The sequence below is a fragment of the Chlamydotis macqueenii genome, chromosome Z (assembly GCF_036417535.1).
Source record: "Chlamydotis macqueenii isolate bChlMac1 chromosome Z, bChlMac1.mat, whole genome shotgun sequence".
Classification (NCBI taxonomy): Eukaryota; Metazoa; Chordata; class Aves; order Otidiformes; family Otididae; genus Chlamydotis; species Chlamydotis macqueenii.
The window spans coordinates 22,021,009-22,040,709 of record NC_141593.1 but is presented as its reverse complement, the minus strand read 5'-3'; the positions used below and the strand labels follow the sequence as shown (position 1 = coordinate 22,040,709).

Genomic DNA, 19,701 nt, shown 5'->3' with positions numbered 1-19,701 from the left:
GATTTTATTATTTGGTACTTTTTTATAAAGATGAAAGCAGTGCCATATAAAGTTTGGATTTGCAAATTTTTTGGTGAATGTACTGAGACCTGCCTTTCTCTGAAACATAAAATTTTAATTAGGCCAAATAATAAATTTATCATCTGGCAGAATCAATTTTACATGTAAGTAGAAATTAAACTAGGATTTTAAAACTTATTGACATCTTGATGAAAATCTGCAGACTAACTTCAGTCCTCTCTGGTCATTGTGAGAACCCTGACTGTCAGATAGGAGAACAGAAAATACGATAGTTCAGGTAAGACTTGTTTTATGGTTTCGATGTCAAGAGTGATAGCTCTCAAGAATACCAAATGTCAAAATTCTGGAGGTGATCCGGATTCATAAATCATTTGTATTCCTAGGTACAGAAACCTTTTTTTTGCTTCTAACATCTAGCATGCTACTAGAAGTAATAAAAAGCCCTTCCATAGCTGTAATAGAAGTCACCACTGAGAATCTTCATCTTACATGTGGATCGATTCACTCATCACAAGTACCTGCATGGGGCAAATGCAAAAGTATATCTTCCTATGACAATGTTTTTCATAAGAATGTGTATTTATTTCTGTAGTTTTAAATAAAAATTAAAACAAACAAAAAAATCCCTCCCAACGTGTCACTTTGAAAATTAACTAAAAAACTTGCACAGGTACTTTAATAAAATTAGAGGCCACCAACATAGACTTACACCTTGCTTTGAGACAGTGAAGAAAGAAATCTTACACTGTAATTGAAACATCACTAACCTGTGCACATATCTGATGCATTACATGACCAAATTCATGGAAGTAAGTCTTTACTTCATCATGTCGCAGCAATGATGGGCAATCTGATGCTGGTTTTGTGAAGTTGGTTACCAGAGCAGCTACAGACATCATTCTGCTGCCATCAGAGAGAAGACAGCCAGGCTGGAGACCAAAGCATGCTGCATGCCCGTATTTTCCCTCTCTGTATAAGAAAATATATCAGACACTATCTTCAAACCACAAGCCTGCTCACCAGAATGGTGAAGCCTATTCAAGAACAGGGACAATCAGTCAGTGTCTCTTTAAAGCTTTACACAAAGAAATTACATCTTTTCACGACTTCTAAGATCTACTAAGTTTCAGATCCCGTTAAGAGCACAACAGGGAAAAAACTCAGTACTTAAATCACATCAGTTTAAGATTCACAGTACCATTTACAAGAATCTGATTTTTACTCAAATACTGAAAGTACACATACTTAAATGTCAATTCTATTTTAAACTGCTACTGTAACAGGAAGGACTTGGCTCTGTCCTCTGAAGCAGTATTTTTTCTTTCATGACAGGAAACAAATGAATACAGTTTACTGCATTTTGGTAGGATCCAAAAGTTTAAAGAAAAATTACTTTGAAATTTTTGCCCTAAACCTGAGTAGTTAACTGAGTAGTTAAGTCAGAAGAGTCTTACTAATAAACAGCTTCAGTAATTCACATGATATGCAGAAAGGGGGGAGCAGGCAAACAGGTGAAGGAGATAATGTGCCTATCTTAAAAAGAACAATTTATGCACTATTGTATTGACTAAGCTAATTTTCTTAAACCAGAGAAGACTTAAATAAATTTATATTCAAAAGGGTATCAGTCAATTTATAAATTGCTAAAGGATATTAAAAAAAAAAACATAGGAGTGAGAAACAGTCAAAAAAGACTAGCTAAGAATAAATCCTGTGATATCAGTCTAGTCTCCTCATCTCTGACAGAACACAGATGATGCTGTAAATAGCTAAAGAAGTGCTACAGAGATCAACCTGGAAGTAAATATCAAGGTGTGCTCAAAAGGAATCTTTTCTTGGTTCCGATCTATTTCATATTTTCTTTAGCAGTCTGGACTATAGGGTACAAAATACACATAGAAAGTGTAAAGAGGAACTGGGAGAAACTAGGAACATTTCGCAGATAGGAATATAATCGATCCGAACAGACTGGAATAACAGTTCAACATAAATAAAAAGTAAAACACAGTATTAGGAAGGAGAAAAGTTTGTAGAAGCAAAAAATTATGGACAACTGACTAGACAGCACTACTACAGAAAATTTTAAAAGTCATAATGCTTCATTAACCCACTATAAGCAGGTAATGTGGTAGTACTGCAAAAAGAGAAAAAGTGTAAACAATCTAAAAACAATCAAGAGGACAACTTAACAAACACAGTAATAGTCTTGTCACTGGGATAAATATTTCCTTACAAATGAATTTTGGCCATAATTTCCACCACACCAGCAACTCACTAAGACCAATTCCATTTTAAACACATAAGTAAAACACTAAGTCATAATTACCTGGGGTAAAGGTCCAAATAGAACTGCCCTAATGTTTCTCCTGTTGCATTATCCTTTACTGCATAAAGAGTAACACTGTCATGCCAAACATGAGCACTTTCTACTTGCTCAAATACAAGTCCCAGCAGCTTCTGGTAAATATTCAGTAAGCCTTCAGTAACAGCCTCAATTGGGAAGTATTCCTTCAGCTTTTCTTGATCTATGGAGTACTTCAGCTCTTCTGTTTTGTTCATATAATAATGAAGATCCCATGCATTGATTCTTCCATCATAATCAAAGTTTTTTTCTTTACACTCCTTTTTCTTCAAATCTAGAATAAATTCCCTTTCTTCCTCAACCAATGGCTTTAGCTTCTTACTCAAATCATCTGAAACAAAGATTACATTGGAATCAGCTTCTGTGTTCCTTACTATAACATGTATTCCCATAAAATATACACATAAGTTTAAGCACATGCCCTAAGCGTGGATGCTAGAGCTTTTCTTTTGTTGACTAACAGCAAGCAAACTGTCTGCTTTCTTGTCTTAATGAGTTTAATTGAAGGCAAGCTATAAATAACAGAGGAGTCCACACAGGCCTAACAGTACTGTGAAGCATTTTGGTAAATTTAGACTTTTTCAAAGACATCAGCAATGGAAAGTAACACTAGACACTTTTGCTTGACGCCGTTGCTTTTACCTCATGTAATCTCAGTTCTCTTCATGTGACTCTGTAGAAACAGCTGAAGACGACTACTGTTAGTTACTGGAAGTGCAACAGGAAATTCAAACACTACTTTTTCTTCCAAGACTTTTAAAAACAGATCATGAACTACTTCTAGCTAAAGTCCTATAAAAGAAAAAGAGAATAAAGAGTTCTTCCCTATAGGACTGCTGGCTTCTAGTCTACCAAAGCCACTGGATATTAATCTCTATGATCCCAACTTTTTCGAATATAGCTTTTCTTGGACAAGAAAGGGTCATAGCACTATGAATCTAATATATTAAATATAAAACATTTACGTTCACTTAAAGTCCCATAAAGCACAGACTGTATTTATTCTCTCGTAAGTATTTCTGGACTACCAGACACTTTTTTCTTCCTTAACAATTCAGGTTACTGTTCAATATTGCTATTTAGAGTGTAAAATTTAGGAACCCCTACTCCTGTTTCTAGGTAGGCTATAAGGCATAATATCCATTTACATGACTGAAATACTGTTCACAGCACATATTACGCTAAATTCAGAATATGTTATAGGACAGAATGCTTTTCTTCCTAGCCATAAGATCAGCTTATGAATCTGGCAAGGTCATGGAGCTGCCTGGCAAGGTCATGGAGCAGATTCTCCTGGAAACCATGCTAAGGCACATGGAGAGCAAGGAGGTGGTTGGTGACAGCCAACATGGCTTCACCAAGGGCAGATCGTGCCTGACCAATTTGGTGGCCTTCTATGACGGGGTGACGGCATCGGTGGACAAGGAATGAGCAATGGATATCATCTACCTGGACTTGTGCAAAGCTTTTGACACTGTCCCGCATGACATCCTTCTCTTTAAACCAGAGAGACATGGGTTTGATGGACGGACCACTTGGTGGATAAGGAGTTGGCTGGATGGCCAAACTGAGAGAGTGGTGGTCAACGGCTCAATGTCCAAGTGGAGACCGGTCACGAGTGGCGTCCCTCAGGGGTCCGTGCTGGGCCCGGCCCTGTTCAGCATCTTTGTTGGCGACATGGACAGTGGGATAGAGTGCACCCTCAGCAAGTTCTCCAACGACACCAAGCTGTGTGGTGCTGTCGACACGCTGGAAGGGAGGGATGCCATCCAGAGGGACCTTGACAGGCTGGAGAGGTGGGCCTGTGCCAACCTCATGAAGTTCAACCAGGCAAAGTGCAAGGTCCTGCACCTGGGTCATGGCAATCCCAGGCACAAATACAGGCTGGGCGGGGAATGGATCAAGACCAGCCCTGAGGAGAAGGACTTGGGAATGCTGGTGGATGAGAAGCTTAACATGAGCAGGCAATGCGCCCTTGCGGCCCAGAAGGCCAACCGCATCCTGGGCTGCATCAAGAGGAGCGTGGCCAGCAGGTCGAGGGAGGTGATTCTGCCCCTCTACTCTGCCCTGGTGAGACCACAACTGGAGTACTGTGTCCGGTTCTGGAGCCCCCAACACAAGAAGGACATGGACCAGCTGGAGAAGGTCCAGAGGAGGGCCACGAAGATGATAAAAGGGCTGGAGCACCTCTCTTATGACAGGCTGAGAGAGTTGGGGCTGTTCAGCCTGGAGAAGAGGAGGCTCTGGGGAGACCTGATAGTGGTCTTCCAGTACCTCAAGGGGGCCTACAAGAAAGATGGGGAAAGGCTGTTCAGTAGGGCCTGTTGCAATAGGACGAGGGGTAATGGTTTTAAAATAGAGGGGGGTAGATTTAGATTGGAAATTAGGAAAAAAATTTTTATGATGCGAGTTATAGAACACTGGAACAGGTTGCCCAGAAAGGTGGTGGAGGCCCCATCCCTGGAAACGTTCAAGGCCAGGCTGGATGAGGCTCTGAGCAACCTGATCTAGTTGGGGATGTCCCTGCTCCTTGCAGGGGGGTTGGACTAGATGACCTTTGAAGGTCCCTTCCAACCCTAACCATTCTATGATTCTATGATTCTATGATATAAAACATTAATAGATATGAACAAAGCAGAGCAAATCATACTTTCATGCTTGTAGCTGAGGATATATCAAAAGAAATAAATTAAAGCTAACAATTAACTTGATGAACACTCCCTCTCCAAGAACTACCACAAAACATTATATTTATTAATGGAAAAGTATATATCTCCTCCTGTAAAAAGTTCAAGTCACAAAAATAACTGCCACATTATGAGGCATATCAGCTTCAAAACAAATGAAAAAACACAGTATTATATAAGCCCATTTAGAATTACAAAAACATAATGGACTAAAAAAGAGTCCAAACTACTTTAAGCACACTTAAAAAAAATCAGTACTAAATTAATTTGAGGGATTTATTTATACAATATATCTACATACAATCCTAAGTGGTGTCAGAACCCATTATATACTATTCTGTGGAACTACATAATTCCAGAAAGTAGAGGATAAATCTATGCACAAGAGCAGGCCCTCTGAGGTCAACAGGGTGACTATAAATTCGTAAACAGCTCAGTTTTACAATTCTTAAGATATCTCTGTTTTCAGATCAAATTCCATTAGTGGGTTTTTGAATTCCAGATTTAATCTATTATTCCAGATCTAATTTAAAAATTCAGCTCATGGAAGCTGCATCATCACACACTGTAATCTTTCATTATAGTTAATGCAGTTATATCAGAAAAAGACACTAAGGCTATAGATGTACAAAAAATTGCAGCGAACCTAAGGGAATGAAAAGCTACAACTGTTACACAGCCTTTTGAATTGTTAAAATTGCTTAGGCTGCACATGTTATCCTGGTTTGAAATTAGGATAACTGCATTTTAGGGCAGAAAAAGACATAACCGATTGCCTATATTGGCTATCATAAAAAGTTATTTTCAGATTTTTGTCTTGTGCTTCCACGTTTTGGAGCAATAGCATTTGTATAGCTATGGTCTATATATAAATATATATATGCCAGAACGGAGGCAATAGGGATTTCCTTTTGTATCTGAACATGATGGACACTGTGACCCAATTATGTATTTAAATTTATCTTGGCTGAAGAGTCATGTTGCCACACCAAATATAAAAGTATTGTTTATAAATAAGAACAAACCTAAGAAGGCTGTTACATTATCTGTGCTCTTTGCAGTGTTTATCTCCAGGACAAAGTTGGCGTGTGTATTATAGCCAAGAAGCTCTGCTACTTTTGCTCTTAGTGGAAGCAACTGCTGAAGAATTTTTGTGTTCTCCTAAAAAAGAAAGGACGCAAACTTGTAAAGTGAAACTAGAAAATGCATCTTATGAAAACAATTATCTGAATAATATCTGTAACCACAAGAAACAGTAAGCATTGAAAATGAAACACTTTAAGATATAAATATAGAACAATGTAAGCTTAGCTAGATTATTGTAATATTTTGTCACAGCATTTGATTGCAGGTAGCTAGTTTTCTAGTCAGTATGAGTCATTACTATCCCTATTATAATTTACCTGTCTTAACTAATCAAACAATATACCATATACTTTTAGGATAACAATAAATCTTTGTTGCAAAGAGTTTATTTCCTTTATCAACAATTTAAATGTGAAAGATAACAGTGACATGGCTGACAGCAGGCTTAATTGCTTGTTAGGGATGAAGACAGACTGCAAAACTATTGTGCCAACATTCAGAGCTTGTTTGCAAGTTTCCCTCTTTTGCCACTCTAACAACAGCAGTCAGAGAAAGAGCTGAAACACAAAAACCCCAGGCTCTGACCTAAATGTGGTGGAGGATCCTTGAGAAGCTGCAAATGTAACTGTGTTAATCTCCAGTTCTGGAAAAGTGAAACTTCTTAGGGGAAAAAAAAAAAAAAATCTTTCTTTCAAGTATAGATTTGAAGATTGTTCCATGGTTTTAACAGCAAATACCTTTAAGTGTGCTGACTTGCAGCATGTTCAGTTCTTGGTGCTATTTTGTCTTATCTTGTACTCTTCTCAGTCCCAGCACTTCCAGTACAACAGCTCAACTCTGCCAGTGTTCTCTAATGAATGGTTGGTACAATTGCCTGAATGACACATCTTCTATCCCTTCAATCTTTTTCATTATTTTTGTACCTGTCTAGGTGCCTGGTCTCATCAGTATCAAGTAAGTTATTTGTGAAATGGTTTTTTCTTCTTACAAGGCATGTTGCGAGCTATTTTTCAGATAATTAAATTAATCTTGTATTAAAAACAGGGTTTTTCTTAACATCTAATTAAAATTCTCATCAATACCCAATGCGTTAATGTCACAGTTAATCACTTGTATTTCATAATTAAAATGTGTGCTTAAATAACCCCTCTCATTCTGAAGAATCCCAAAGAAGCTACAATCAAATGTCCTTCTCTGGGAGGAAAGTGCCTGTAAGTGGCTGCAGAACACTGTAGGGAAATTTGGCAAAAGAGCAAAATCCTACTTCTACTACAGCATCACTGAAAATTTAAGATACATAGACACACACAGACAGGCAGACCATTGACTTCTAAGGTCTTTAGAGATCAGAATAAACTGTTAAAAACTTTAAAGGTCCCTTCCAGTCCAAACTATTCTATGATTCTGTGATTCTAGGATCACACTTAAAAGTTTTGATTTTCTAGTACTAGACAATATATAGAACTCAAATCTAACATTTGAATGTCTAGCTCCATTTTTCAATCTGTTATTACCCTGTAAAATGGTCAATATACAACATACCTCTTTGCATCTTGAGTTAAAGGCAGATTCCATTTTTCTCCTGGTTTCTGACATGCAGCACTTCTTCATTACAGGAAAATAGTGGGGGTACTTTAAAGTTATTTTATATTTATCGTCCTCAGTCTTCTCTAAATTCTTAATAAAGTCATCAGGAAGGCCTTCTATAGAAAATAATTTAATAAACAATGTTTACCAGAATTACCTGCTTCCCTCTCTTCTTGTGAGATTATTGCATTTGTTTTGCTGCAATCTAATTTGACATCAGAAATCTCCATGGAAATACAGCTCTTCTTTTTCCAACTATATGCTAAAACTTTTTCAAGTCACAACCAAGCAAAATAAAAAATGGGAACAAAGCCAAAGAGAAATATATCTAAGGCTACCAGATAAAAAATGAATATAACATCAAAAAATCTCTGGTGTTATTAAAGCACATTCTATGCCATGCTCTTCAGATAATGAACCCCCAAATTCTGTCACATGAAATCTCTAGATCTGTTTAAATGACTCAAGTAGCTAAAATATGTTGCAGGACAGAAAAGTTTTCCAATAATTACAATTAATATAGTACACAAGGGATTGCTTGATGGCAGAGAACTGAAGAAAGAAGCAGAGAAGAGTAAAGTTACCAAAAAACAAAAAAAGTAGGACTGATATTCTAAGTTGATGCAAGGGAAACACTTCAGGAAGCACAGATCTATGAAGAAAACAAACATCTGTAAATGGTAATTCTAAATTGACTCTGGGGAAGGATTAAAAAGGAAACAGAGAAGACTGGAAAACAGTCAGAATTTCACTTGATCTAACTATCATTCACTGGGACAGAAAAAAAGAGATGACTCCAGTAAAACTGGAAGGATGAAAAAACTGAAAGAGCAAGCATACTACTCACCAAGTTCTTCCTTAGAAAATACAAGAAATGTGTTTTCCTCATTCAGGTTTTTGTTAAAGTCTATACAGAGCTCACTCAATTTTTTCTTCATTGTCTTGATTTCCTGTATCAGGGATAAATTGAACTTAATGGAAAAACAAAAATCAAATTTGGCAATTACTACCCTCCACATAAATAGGATTTCACTTTTTCCAGCTAGGCTTTCTACTAGCCAGCAGTGAATATCAGCATTCAGCAAGTAACAAACTGGAAGTAGCATCATACTTCATTCTCAGCCTCCCTTTTATCTTTCTGTTAGTCCTGAGCAATATTGTTGCCCATGAACCCCGGGCTGGGGCTATCACTCTGAGAGCAGTTAAAATGTGCTCTTAACTCAGAGGGGACTGAACACATAAACACATTCTCCGAACAGCATCATGTCCTAACATTCAATTATTTTATTTTATTTGAAAAGCCTAAATTACAATTTTAAGTGTGAAAATATCCTCTAAAATAGATGAGAATCAAGGTAGTAAAAATGTATGCAACCCATTGGAAAACAAAAAGAAGAGAATACCCACACAAGACAAGATCATTCCAAAACCTTTTTAAAAATCCTGATATCCATCCTTCTGAAACATTTTCTAATATATCTCATAGCATGTCTCTACCCCTTAATGTCAAGTTCACATAAACACAGTAGTTACTAGTAGAAGAATATGCACCAAATACAGAACTTGTCAGACTATCGTTATGTAACTCAACTATTGTCTCCTTATAAAATATTTCAAATTTCCTTTAGAGGCATCAGTTGCCCTTAAGCAATGTAAATGCACATGAAACTGTTCCCACTAACTAAAGGATGTGGATGAAGAATGATTATTTTCTACAGAGGAAAAAGTGTATTCAGGAGTCATAAATCAAGATTGCTACATAACATCAGTCAGAATTTAAAGAGAATTATGTCAGCATCTCATGTTGACTTCATGATTTTCAGAAGTTGACAGGTGCTTTTATATGCTTGAGGAAATCCTCCCTTAATAAGGTCAAAATTGTCAGCATGGCTTGTGTTCCCTTTAAGCTACCTCAAGTCTTTTTTTAGCCAAAATGCTAAAATCTTGGATACATTTTACAAAATCAAAATTAAAATAGCTGCATCTTTGCAATAATTATACATAATTCTGAAGCTTGGACTCACAAATAACATTTTTATGAGGTCTTTTGCCTAGGAATCTATCCAGTTTAGGCATTCTTTGTAACTAGAACATATAACAAAACTCTTCCAAATAGGTTTCTTTTACTTTGGAAGGCTAAAAGAGGTAGGTGATGCATACCACCTCTACCCACTCAGTACCGTAGGCATCTAACAGATTAATTTAAAAACCTTAAGGTGGTTGAGGTTGAAGGATGGATCTGGAACTAAGAACAGGTAAGATTAGAGCAGTAGTTAAGCAAGTCCAAAAGCACAAAGTTCAAATATATGCTCGGTACAGATATACAACCATAATTTCACACCTTCAACAGTTTTGTCACCTTTGATTTATAAAGTAATATTCCATATTTACATTCTGCACTTCTTTAGGAAGATGGAGTCCGTTTCTTTTTCCCACTTGAACCGATTTCTCTAGATATCGCTTTGTTTCAGGTTTTACATTTTCAAGATTGCAGGTTTGCTGAAATGACAGTATAGAACAATTGAATTTACAACATGCTGCAAGAAACATACTAAGCATTACAAGGGCCAGAACAGATTCTTTAGAACCACCATAGTAAAACAGGAACATCCCCAATTTTAGGGGATGGACTTTCCAAACCGGTTACCTTATACAATAGTATTCTCACGTTGATGTAGCATGGTTTAAAATAGTTTTATTTTACCAACTATCTCAGCACATTTACATGCTGTCATAATGGCAAGCCCTTTTAAGTTTATAGTACACTGCACTTAAGCTTCTTCTGTAGAGACAGCTTGCTTATACATGCTTGAAGAAAACCCATGCTGTAAGGTAGCACTGTACCTTAAAACTTGGAGGGATTTAAAAAAGCCCCCCAAAATTACGTGTCTCACTGAAGCATATCAGATGGCCAAATATTTGGGCATATACATATCTTCTTTCAGAACAAATACATCAGTGACAACAAATAAAACACTATTTCTATGTCTGGTTATGCTATTATAAAGATTCTTGAACAGTTATTTCCTAAAGCAACCAACATTAAGAGAAAAGATACTGGTTGTAACAGAACATGGATCAGTCCTGTGAGGGTCTTCCTTCGAACTGACTACAGCATAACTGTTTAATGCATAAACTTGTAATTTGTCCTAAATTGAAAATAATGCTGCACACATTCTAATTTTATCTTCCCCTACCTAAAAGCAAACATTTAAAAAAAGGTGATAACTTACAGTACTTGTTAAAAAAAATACATTCTATTTAAGTTCATCTTCAAATATGAAGCTCTGACTTGTCTTAACAACCCTCTCGTCAGCTTACCTACATACAATTAATTCTTGACTAGGACCTCTGAAAAGTAAGGATGTTGAAAGATGCAAATTTTATGAGAGAGTTACTCAACTGTGTACAGCTGTCAACTAATGACCTGCCAGTGCACATTACCTCTCTTCTTTAAACACTAAAAATAAGAGACAGGAACCCAGTTGTATTACGAGAGAAAATAAGTAATTATTAAAACTCTGAAACAGATATTTTCCCAACTGTCATTTAAAATTAATCCACACAACACATAAACAATGTCTACTCCCCCTAGTGCCCTGCATATAGGATTAAAAAAAATCAGTGGAGATTGGTTTTTAGAACCATGACAGAGCTTAGAGCAGTTTAGCTTTGTGTTTACTCTACAAAGAGTCCCGAGTCCCAGTTGCATTATGCTACAGCAGGACTGCTAAGCATTAGTACAATCGTGCCCAAAGCTCCAATAGTCTATATGCAAGAATTTTTAAGTCCAATGAAACAAATTAAAATAATCAATTCACTTTGTGATAAACTAACTTTTCTAAAGCAATAGGAAGATTTAACTGATTTTACCAATATTGTCATATGATGAATGAAGAATATTTTTTTTCTTTTTAATATTATCTGTTTACAGGTAATTTTTAAAAGAATCCATAGACTTATAAAAGGATGATCTAACTACTACAGGCCACCAGACAGCTAAAGTCAATGATGACTGAGCCATGTTTCCTCCCCCAGGGCTACGATTTTTTCTGCAGCACTCTGCTATCTCTTTTTTTCTTTCTTTTTTTTTTCTTTTAGTAAAAGTATGCAAACAGTGGAAATCTCCTTTCAGAAGGAAAATAAGTGAAAAAAATCATGCCCTCTGTCCTCTCCAAGTCAAACCTCACATCTCTGTCCTCATTTGTGATAAATTGGCGGACAAGGGACGAGCAATGGACATCATGTACCTTGACTTGTGCAAGGCATTTGACACTGTCCCACACAACATCCTTCTCTCTAAACTAGAGAGACATGGGTTTGATGGACAGACCACTCGGTGGATAAGGAATTGTCTGGATGGCCAAACTGAGAGAGTGGTGGTCAACGGCTCAATGTCCATGTGGAGACCGGTCACGAGTGGCATCCTTCAGGGGTCAGTATTGGGCTCGGCCCTGTTCAACATCTCTGTCGGTGACACGGACAGTGGGATAGAGTGCACCCTCAGCAAGTTCACTGATGACACCAAGCTGTGTGGTGCTGTCGACACGCTGGAAGGGAGGGATGCCATCCAGACGGACCTTGACAGGCTGGAGGTGGGCCTGTGCCAACCTCATGAAGTTCAACCAGGCCAAGTGCAAGGTCCTGCACCTGGGTTGTGGCAATCCCAGGCACAAATACAGGCTGGGTGAAGAATGGATTGAGAGCAGCCCTGAGGAGAGGACTTGGGAGTGACGGTGGACGAGAAGCTCAACATGAGCAGGCCCATGTGGCCCAGAAAGGCAACTGCATCCTGGGCTGCATCAAGAGGAGCGTGGCCAGCAGGTCGAGGGAGGTGATTCTCCCCCTCTACTCTGCCCTGGTGAGACCCCACCTGGAGTACTGTGTCTAGTTCTGGAGTCCCCAACATAAGAAGGACATGGACCAGTTGGAGAGGGTCCAGAGGAGGGCCACAAAGATGATAAGAGGGCTGGAGTACCTCTCCTATGAGGACAGGCTGAGAGAGTTGGGGCTGTTCGGCCTGGAGAAGAGGAGGCTCCGGGAAGACCTGATAGCGGTCTTCCAGTACCTCAAGGGGGGGCCTACAGGAAAGATGAGGAGAGACTGTTCAGTAGGGCCTGTTGTGACAGGATGATGGGTAATGGTTTTAAAATAGAGGGAGGTAGATTTAGATTAGATATTAGGAAAAAATTTTTTACAATGAGGGTGGTAGAACACTGGCACAGGTTGCCCAGAGAGGTGGTGGATGCCCCATCCCTGGAAACATTCAAGGCCAGGTTGGACGGGGCTCTGTGCAACCTGATCTGGTTGGACATGTCCCTGCTCCTTGCTGGGAGGGTGGGGGTTGGTCTAGAAGACCTTTGAAAGTCCCTTCCAACCCTAACCATTCTATGATTCTATGTGTAAGGCAAGCCACACAGAATATTGCCCAACACAAAGACAAAAAGAATGCTATTAGCCTACTCCTTCCAACACTCCAGCTTCCTGCTCTGCTTCTGCCAAAGAATACTCCCTGAAATTCTGCAGCTTCATAAAGATCTTCATGCTGCCAATAACAGTCAGAATTGTAACAACCAGAATTTTCATATATTGTTTTTCTGCTGGGCAACCCACAATTCCAGGGTTCTTTTTTCTGACTTAAGACTTGTGTGATAGAAAAAGCGCAACTTCAAAATGACAGAGGTGAAAAATGCAGATACTGTCACTACATTAACATTTATATTGTGCTAACTGTGCTGCAAGACTTAAAAATAGAAAGGCTGAGCAAAAAAAAATGGAGTACTCCAATCTCTATAAAAAGACACTGCTTTTATTGCAGTAACAGTTAAGGACAGAGGACTGTGAAAAGTCTCACAGAGTTATTTAGGCATCTTCCAGCCTCTTCATTGGGCATTACAGGACTGTCATACTCCTGAAAATCTCCTGGGCCCAAATCCAGCAAAGATTTTAGGCAGAAGAATGGAAATTGCAAACACTAATTTTTTAATGCTTAAGATAAGGATGATCCACATTCAAAAAGGCTTGTCTGGTCTTTAAGGATAAGCAAGCATATAAACCCTCACAGGCACAGGAACCAAGGGTGCTTTATGGTAATCTCTGAATTTCGGTCTGGTCAGAATGGTCTATGTCATCCTGTATTTCTTCAACAAAAAATTTCCACAACAGAAGTGCTAATTTCAAATATACTACACATGAAATTTTGGAACTTTCCAGAAGTTTTAGAATGGTTATTGTTGACGATTTTAGATAACATTTCATATTTGTTTTGGACATCTATGCTATGCTATTCCATGAAGAAATCTTCAGGCAGAACAAGAAACAAAATCTACTTAGAACATCATGAACAAAAACTGCAGCAGCTGTTTACATCAGGCTGAGTTTCCTGAGGGCATGTGGGTGGAGAAGATTGGCAACATTCTTAAGCATGCCTCTGCTAGCCAACATGTGCAGATGTTAGGAGTAATAAAATTTAAAATGATAGCTTTCACTACCAAATTTGCCTTTATTCCAAGTTTCAGACTCCAAAATAAAAGTTTTTTAAAGCATAAGTTCTGCAGTATATTCAACAATATTAATTTATGCATGAAATTTCCCCCCCCAAATGCGTAGGGAAAAGAAAGATACTAGATTATTTTCGGGGTTTTTTTTTCAATTAAGTACAAAAACATCACACATCATTCATCATCAAGAGTTCTAAAATAAAGCAGAATTTAGGAAGAATACTAAACCATTGTTAACTTAGGAAAGTTTAGTCCTCATTAAAGGGAGCAAAACCACTCAGGATGTCACGGAGATCAAGCAGATTTACTCCTTTTTTAGTAGACCAACTATATTACAAAAAACACAGGCGTGTGAGTGGCCTCATTTGCCTCACTGCATTTTAATTTGGCCCCTGTGAAGGATCATGAAACTGAATTCATGTACCTGAACTATTAAATCCTCAGTGAGGTCATGAAAAACCTGATTTAATCAAAATGTTTTACTGTCTCATTTAAACTCATAAATGATTTCAGCAAAACATTTCTGTTTGTGGAAGTTCATTTTTCATACGCTCCTGGAACCTGACTTTTCAACTAAGAGTTTCTAACAGGGGCAAGCATTAAAAATTTAGCAAAAATTAACATGAACTTTGTAATTTGGAAATAGTAAGACCTGATCAATCTGGCATTATTGCCAATTTCACATCTGTTCTATGGCAAAAAGTGTCACTACTTTCATAATTATTATGAAGTTGATATACGCTCAGAGGTTGCATACCTGGAAAATTAATACCAAACATGCTTGCATGCTGCAGTAAAGTCAAGAAAAATCTCTAAAAAAATTAAACAGAGATGTAAGCAAAAATTTTAACTGTTATAAACGCCACGTATGGCAAAGGAAAATGAAGTAGGAAAGCACTAAATGGAAAATATTTTTTTTTAAAAGAAAGTAATACTAGCAAAAAACAGCAATCAGTTTTCAATAGCTACTATCACAAATTTCTGTAAATTAAAAATAGCTAGATACATTTAGGGCTAATCTGCCATATCTGTGTATCTATATATACGACACTAGAGGGTGGTGAAAATCACAGCAAATAATAAATATATACCAAACCATTTAACGAATAGCAGCAGAGCAGGGGGAAAAAAAGAAATCAACATAAGGCATAGGGGAGGGGGGGAATCAACATAAGGCACTATCTGCCAACACACAACAGAAGGTGTTCAAAATGAGCTACTAAATACCTCCACAAACACAAAACAACAACACTCAGCTAGAGAACACTTGAAAATGTGCCTAGAAAACACAGCAACAGAAGGCAATGCTATTAGAAGGCACTTGAATAAGGTTCTGCAAATATTATTCTGGTTCCCAGTCAATGCTACAAAAAGCACTAAAAACGACTCCAAGATGTGGGGCTCCAATATATTATCAGCATCACAAGAAGGTTACAAATCAGTGGGGCTGAAAGTGAAAATTCATGTCTGAAGCATGGACAAATGTATACATTTTAGTTTTCACACCAGATAGCTTCCTTTCGTTATCTTTGAATTACACTTTTGGAAAATTATTACTAAATGTCACTAGATGCATTTGAACAAAACCAAATGTTCTTCCTGTTTGAGCTACAAAATAAACAGTACAAATCAAGAATATGAGATACCTGTAGGTGCTCGATTAGAAGCAAAGCTAAACAAACACAAAAGGGACAGAAACTAGTTCAACAGTGCATTATCTTTTCACTTAGTTTTATTGTGAGGCTTAAGCAACATATGAGTATAAAATGTAGCTGTCTATAATTAGCATATCAAAAGAGGTAATTTCAGAGGTCACTCCCGGTTATATGTTCTCATTAACTTTCATAACTTAAAACTCAACTTTAAAGTTTAAAATTCTCAAAAACTTCAATAAGGCACAACTTTGGCCACAAAATCAAAAGCAGCATAAGCCAACCTAAATACATTGCTATATTGCCTCTTTTCTTCCTCCCCCTCCTTGGTGATGCTCTGGGCAAACCAGTTCAGGAAGCTCAGCCAGCAGAAAACAATAAATTTTATTTTTCCTGATGTGTTTCCTTCTGCTGGTTTAGCTTCCTTGTATCAGCTCACTGGAAGACTGGACAAAAGTCAAAGCTATTGCAATGGAAAAAGAAAGATACATACACCTAGACATGAGAGGCAAAGAGCTGGACTGACAAGTTACACTGGCTTTTGAGGAACCACAGCCTTTTTGTATAACTGCGTCCCACTGGAAAGATTTGACTGATACAGACACAGAGAAACACACAAAGTGATGGGGATCTTGAAAAGCATTATGGATACTAATTTCTTTACAGAAGAGTTTTTCACTGCTAGAATTTTATCTACATTTCCACAAGTTATGCAGATATCACTATGACTTACCTGCAAATAAACAATCTTCTGAAACACATCTTCTCTCATGCTCATCTCCACATCAAAATTAGAAAGCTTTTTGTCAGCTTCTGTACTTGCTAGGCGTACCTCTTTGTCAGGTGAGACATGCTGAGGAAAATCTAATATGCTTCTTTCCACTGTTTAAATAAAAGGCAATGAACAGTTACACAGAAGCCTTGAAATGCTTTAAGGATAAGACATTTCCCCCCTTATGATATTTAGAAAAGACATAAGAAACAAGTACTCAAAGCAATCTGACACTTCAGGTCAGGCTTGAAGCAAACAAAGTGACTACAGATAATGTGAAAATGAATAGATGACAGGAAAAAATGGCTCACCATTCTAACAAATAAAATTTTACAGAAACTATCTATTATCCAGCCTAATTATCTCACCTTCTTACTTTTACAAAGTCAACTGAAAGGTGTATAAATACGATACATGATTTTTGAAAGATGAACCATTTGCAAGTGAAGACTGACATTGTTTAATAGCTAGCACAAATACTTCCATGCTAGCATTTAAAGAGAAAAGCTCTGAATCTTTCAAACAGGGCTATCTGTCCTGAAGTTATTTTAACATTGTTATGAGAACAATGTCAAAGCCCCATCTTCTCTTCTATGCTTAAGAAGAAACAATAAGGTAAACACAGAGGATGCTGTTTATGTGTTCTGAACTTCTAGAGATCAGAAGCTGAGTAATATTACTTTTTTAGAATACACTTTTGAGACTAAGTAAATTCTTGCTTATTAAAGGAATATTGCATCGCATAATGACATTGAATAAAAGTGCTAAAATAGACATGATTCATTATGGTCAGCTGAATTAACTTAATTCAAAACAAACTATAATTTCACTCCCCTCCACCTCTCCAAAAACACATTTTAGAGTAACAACATTTTAGGATGATTTAAAGCTTTGTAATTTTATGCAATCTGAAGTTGTTTTATCAAACCCTGAGATAGTCTCAGCCCTTCAGAAACCTCTGGAATGCAAACATGGGTATATGGTTCTTCTTGAAGTCCACAGGAAACTTCACCCCCACCCCCTAACCTCTCCTGTCCTCATGTCAAGATGTTCCAAAATGATTAAGTGAGTTTTGTCAGCTTCCAAGTGAAATGTATGACCTATTGTCATGTGTCTCTTTTCAGATAGTAAGTTCTAGTTACTGGGGTACGTCTTTCATATATATCTGAAAGGGACACACAAGAGTTAAAAATCCAATGTTCTAATGGAAGTCTTTCTGTGGTAATACATTCTTATCATAGGCCATGGGCTGTTTCATAGGCAAGTCATGCTAATTTCACATACAGCTTTGAAGATTAGCACTAAAAGCTTCAACACGACCTACTGGAGCAATAGCATGTAGAGAAAAAAAAAGTACATCTTTGAAGATGCAAATCTTGGTGGCTAGGTCAAGAAGCTGAGGGCCACTATTTTCTAAATCAAACATAGATTTTCCTTCTAACTTAATTCAAAGCAGAGTTTTATATATTGGTGAAAAGGCTTACAATAACTATGTCAAATATATTGATACAATTAAAACAGAATCTGAAAGGTAGCTGTTTGGACGAAGATTACTAAGTCTTTCTGCCAGCATCAGTTCCAGCAGATTCACTGGATGTGCCTAAACTGTAACTCTAAGTAATGTGAAAACCTGACTAATATTACAGTACATTTGAGCTGCAGGCTGTTCTTTTTTTTGTGAACATTTTGCTCAGAGCCAAGGTGCCTGTTTTCAGCCCTTCTGTTGCTACTGTAGATTTTTCAGGGGATTTAAGAGAACTTGACACTTTATTACACTGACTACTTTTTGAGAGTCATGCAGCCATTATGTGATAGGTTTTTCAAAACAAAGTCACCCAAGACACATTTTTATTTTTCCTATCTCCTCTGACTGACAATTCTTAACAAATTAACTGAATGATCTGTGTTTGGCAATTAAACTCCATCCATGTATTGCCAATTCATTCAGAACAACCCAGATGTGACTGTGTGACTGCCTGGATTTTTCAAGGCCTTGCAGGTCATAATATAAAAGCAAGCAAGTAAAGTGATCTTCTTTCAAAAAAGCGTTCAAAAAATTTCCCCATTCTCAACCATCACATTTTCTCTACTAGGAGCTTATCAACCTTTCCAGTGTTCCATTTGACGTGCTTATTTCAGATTCTGCAGTGTCTGAAGAAAATCCACTGCTTATCATGTTCTGTGCATACCACGGAGGCTGTGGTCTACGCTGTTGCACATTGTCCCCTAGTGGTTGTACACAGGTGGAAATGAAAAGGTAACCATGTCGATACCAGCTTCACATGCAAAAAGAAAACAGGTGACCAATGCACTTCTCTGGATGTGCCAAAGCACAGTTTTCCCAATTCTTATTTTTCCCTCTAGAATAAAGCAGCAGAACTTTGTAGCTGATCATGTTACACACTGCTGAGAGGTTCTGAAAGATTATTATGACCAGAAAACCCTTGAGAGGCCTCTACACATTCGACACAAGAACAGCATGGATCAGAACTGTAAGCAAGAACTATCTTTTCTCAGTGTTTCCTTATGTGCATATGGAATGCCCTGTGGAAAGAATCACAAAAAAAACATTTACTAACCTGCATATTCCACTTCTATATCTGCCAAGGCCTGTACAGTATTTTCATGTGTTACTTCTCCAATATCAAGCATTCCAACACTGTCATATACATGCTTTGCCTTCCTGATCAGTTCTTCTGTTCTTGTTTTAATTTGCTCTGGTGACAAGTCCCATCTCAAAAGGTTTCGGCCTGATGCTATGTACGAAGAAGCCTGGAGCTGGCTAGTAATTTCTGCTCCTAGTGTCATTCTTAACACAAGGGGTGGCCCAACGGACCTGAAAGTATAAAAATGATCTTTGCATAGCAAGATTCTAGTTCAAGAGGCAGTTTATAGCAAACATTTAAAAAAGGCAACAGACCTTTAATAATTACAGAATATTTTTAGAAGCAAGAACAAAGTCCTTTTTAGAGCAACAGCTTGTCCAGGAGGACCATACACAGACGTTACCCTTATCAACTAAGTCTAATTTTAA

The 19,701-nt window shown here is 37.6% G+C and overlaps 1 protein-coding gene across 1 annotated transcript in view; it reads right to left on the bottom strand.

Moving 5' to 3' along the window:
- NLN (neurolysin) overlaps nt 1–19,701 on the bottom strand; it is a 47,624-nt gene that overhangs the window by 7,562 nt on the left and 20,361 nt on the right. The window contains exons 2-9 of the mRNA XM_086770249.1: nt 19,247–19,503; nt 16,629–16,777; nt 10,135–10,242; nt 8,591–8,693; nt 7,699–7,859; nt 6,096–6,231; nt 2,348–2,714; nt 789–990 (exon numbers count right to left, since the gene is read on the bottom strand). Of these exons, the coding sequence (XP_086626375.1) occupies nt 789–990; nt 2,348–2,714; nt 6,096–6,231; nt 7,699–7,859; nt 8,591–8,693; nt 10,135–10,242; nt 16,629–16,777; nt 19,247–19,475 (1,455 nt within the window). The 5' untranslated portion in view covers nt 19,476–19,503. The remainder of the gene's footprint in view (nt 1–788; nt 991–2,347; nt 2,715–6,095; nt 6,232–7,698; nt 7,860–8,590; nt 8,694–10,134; nt 10,243–16,628; nt 16,778–19,246; nt 19,504–19,701) is intronic.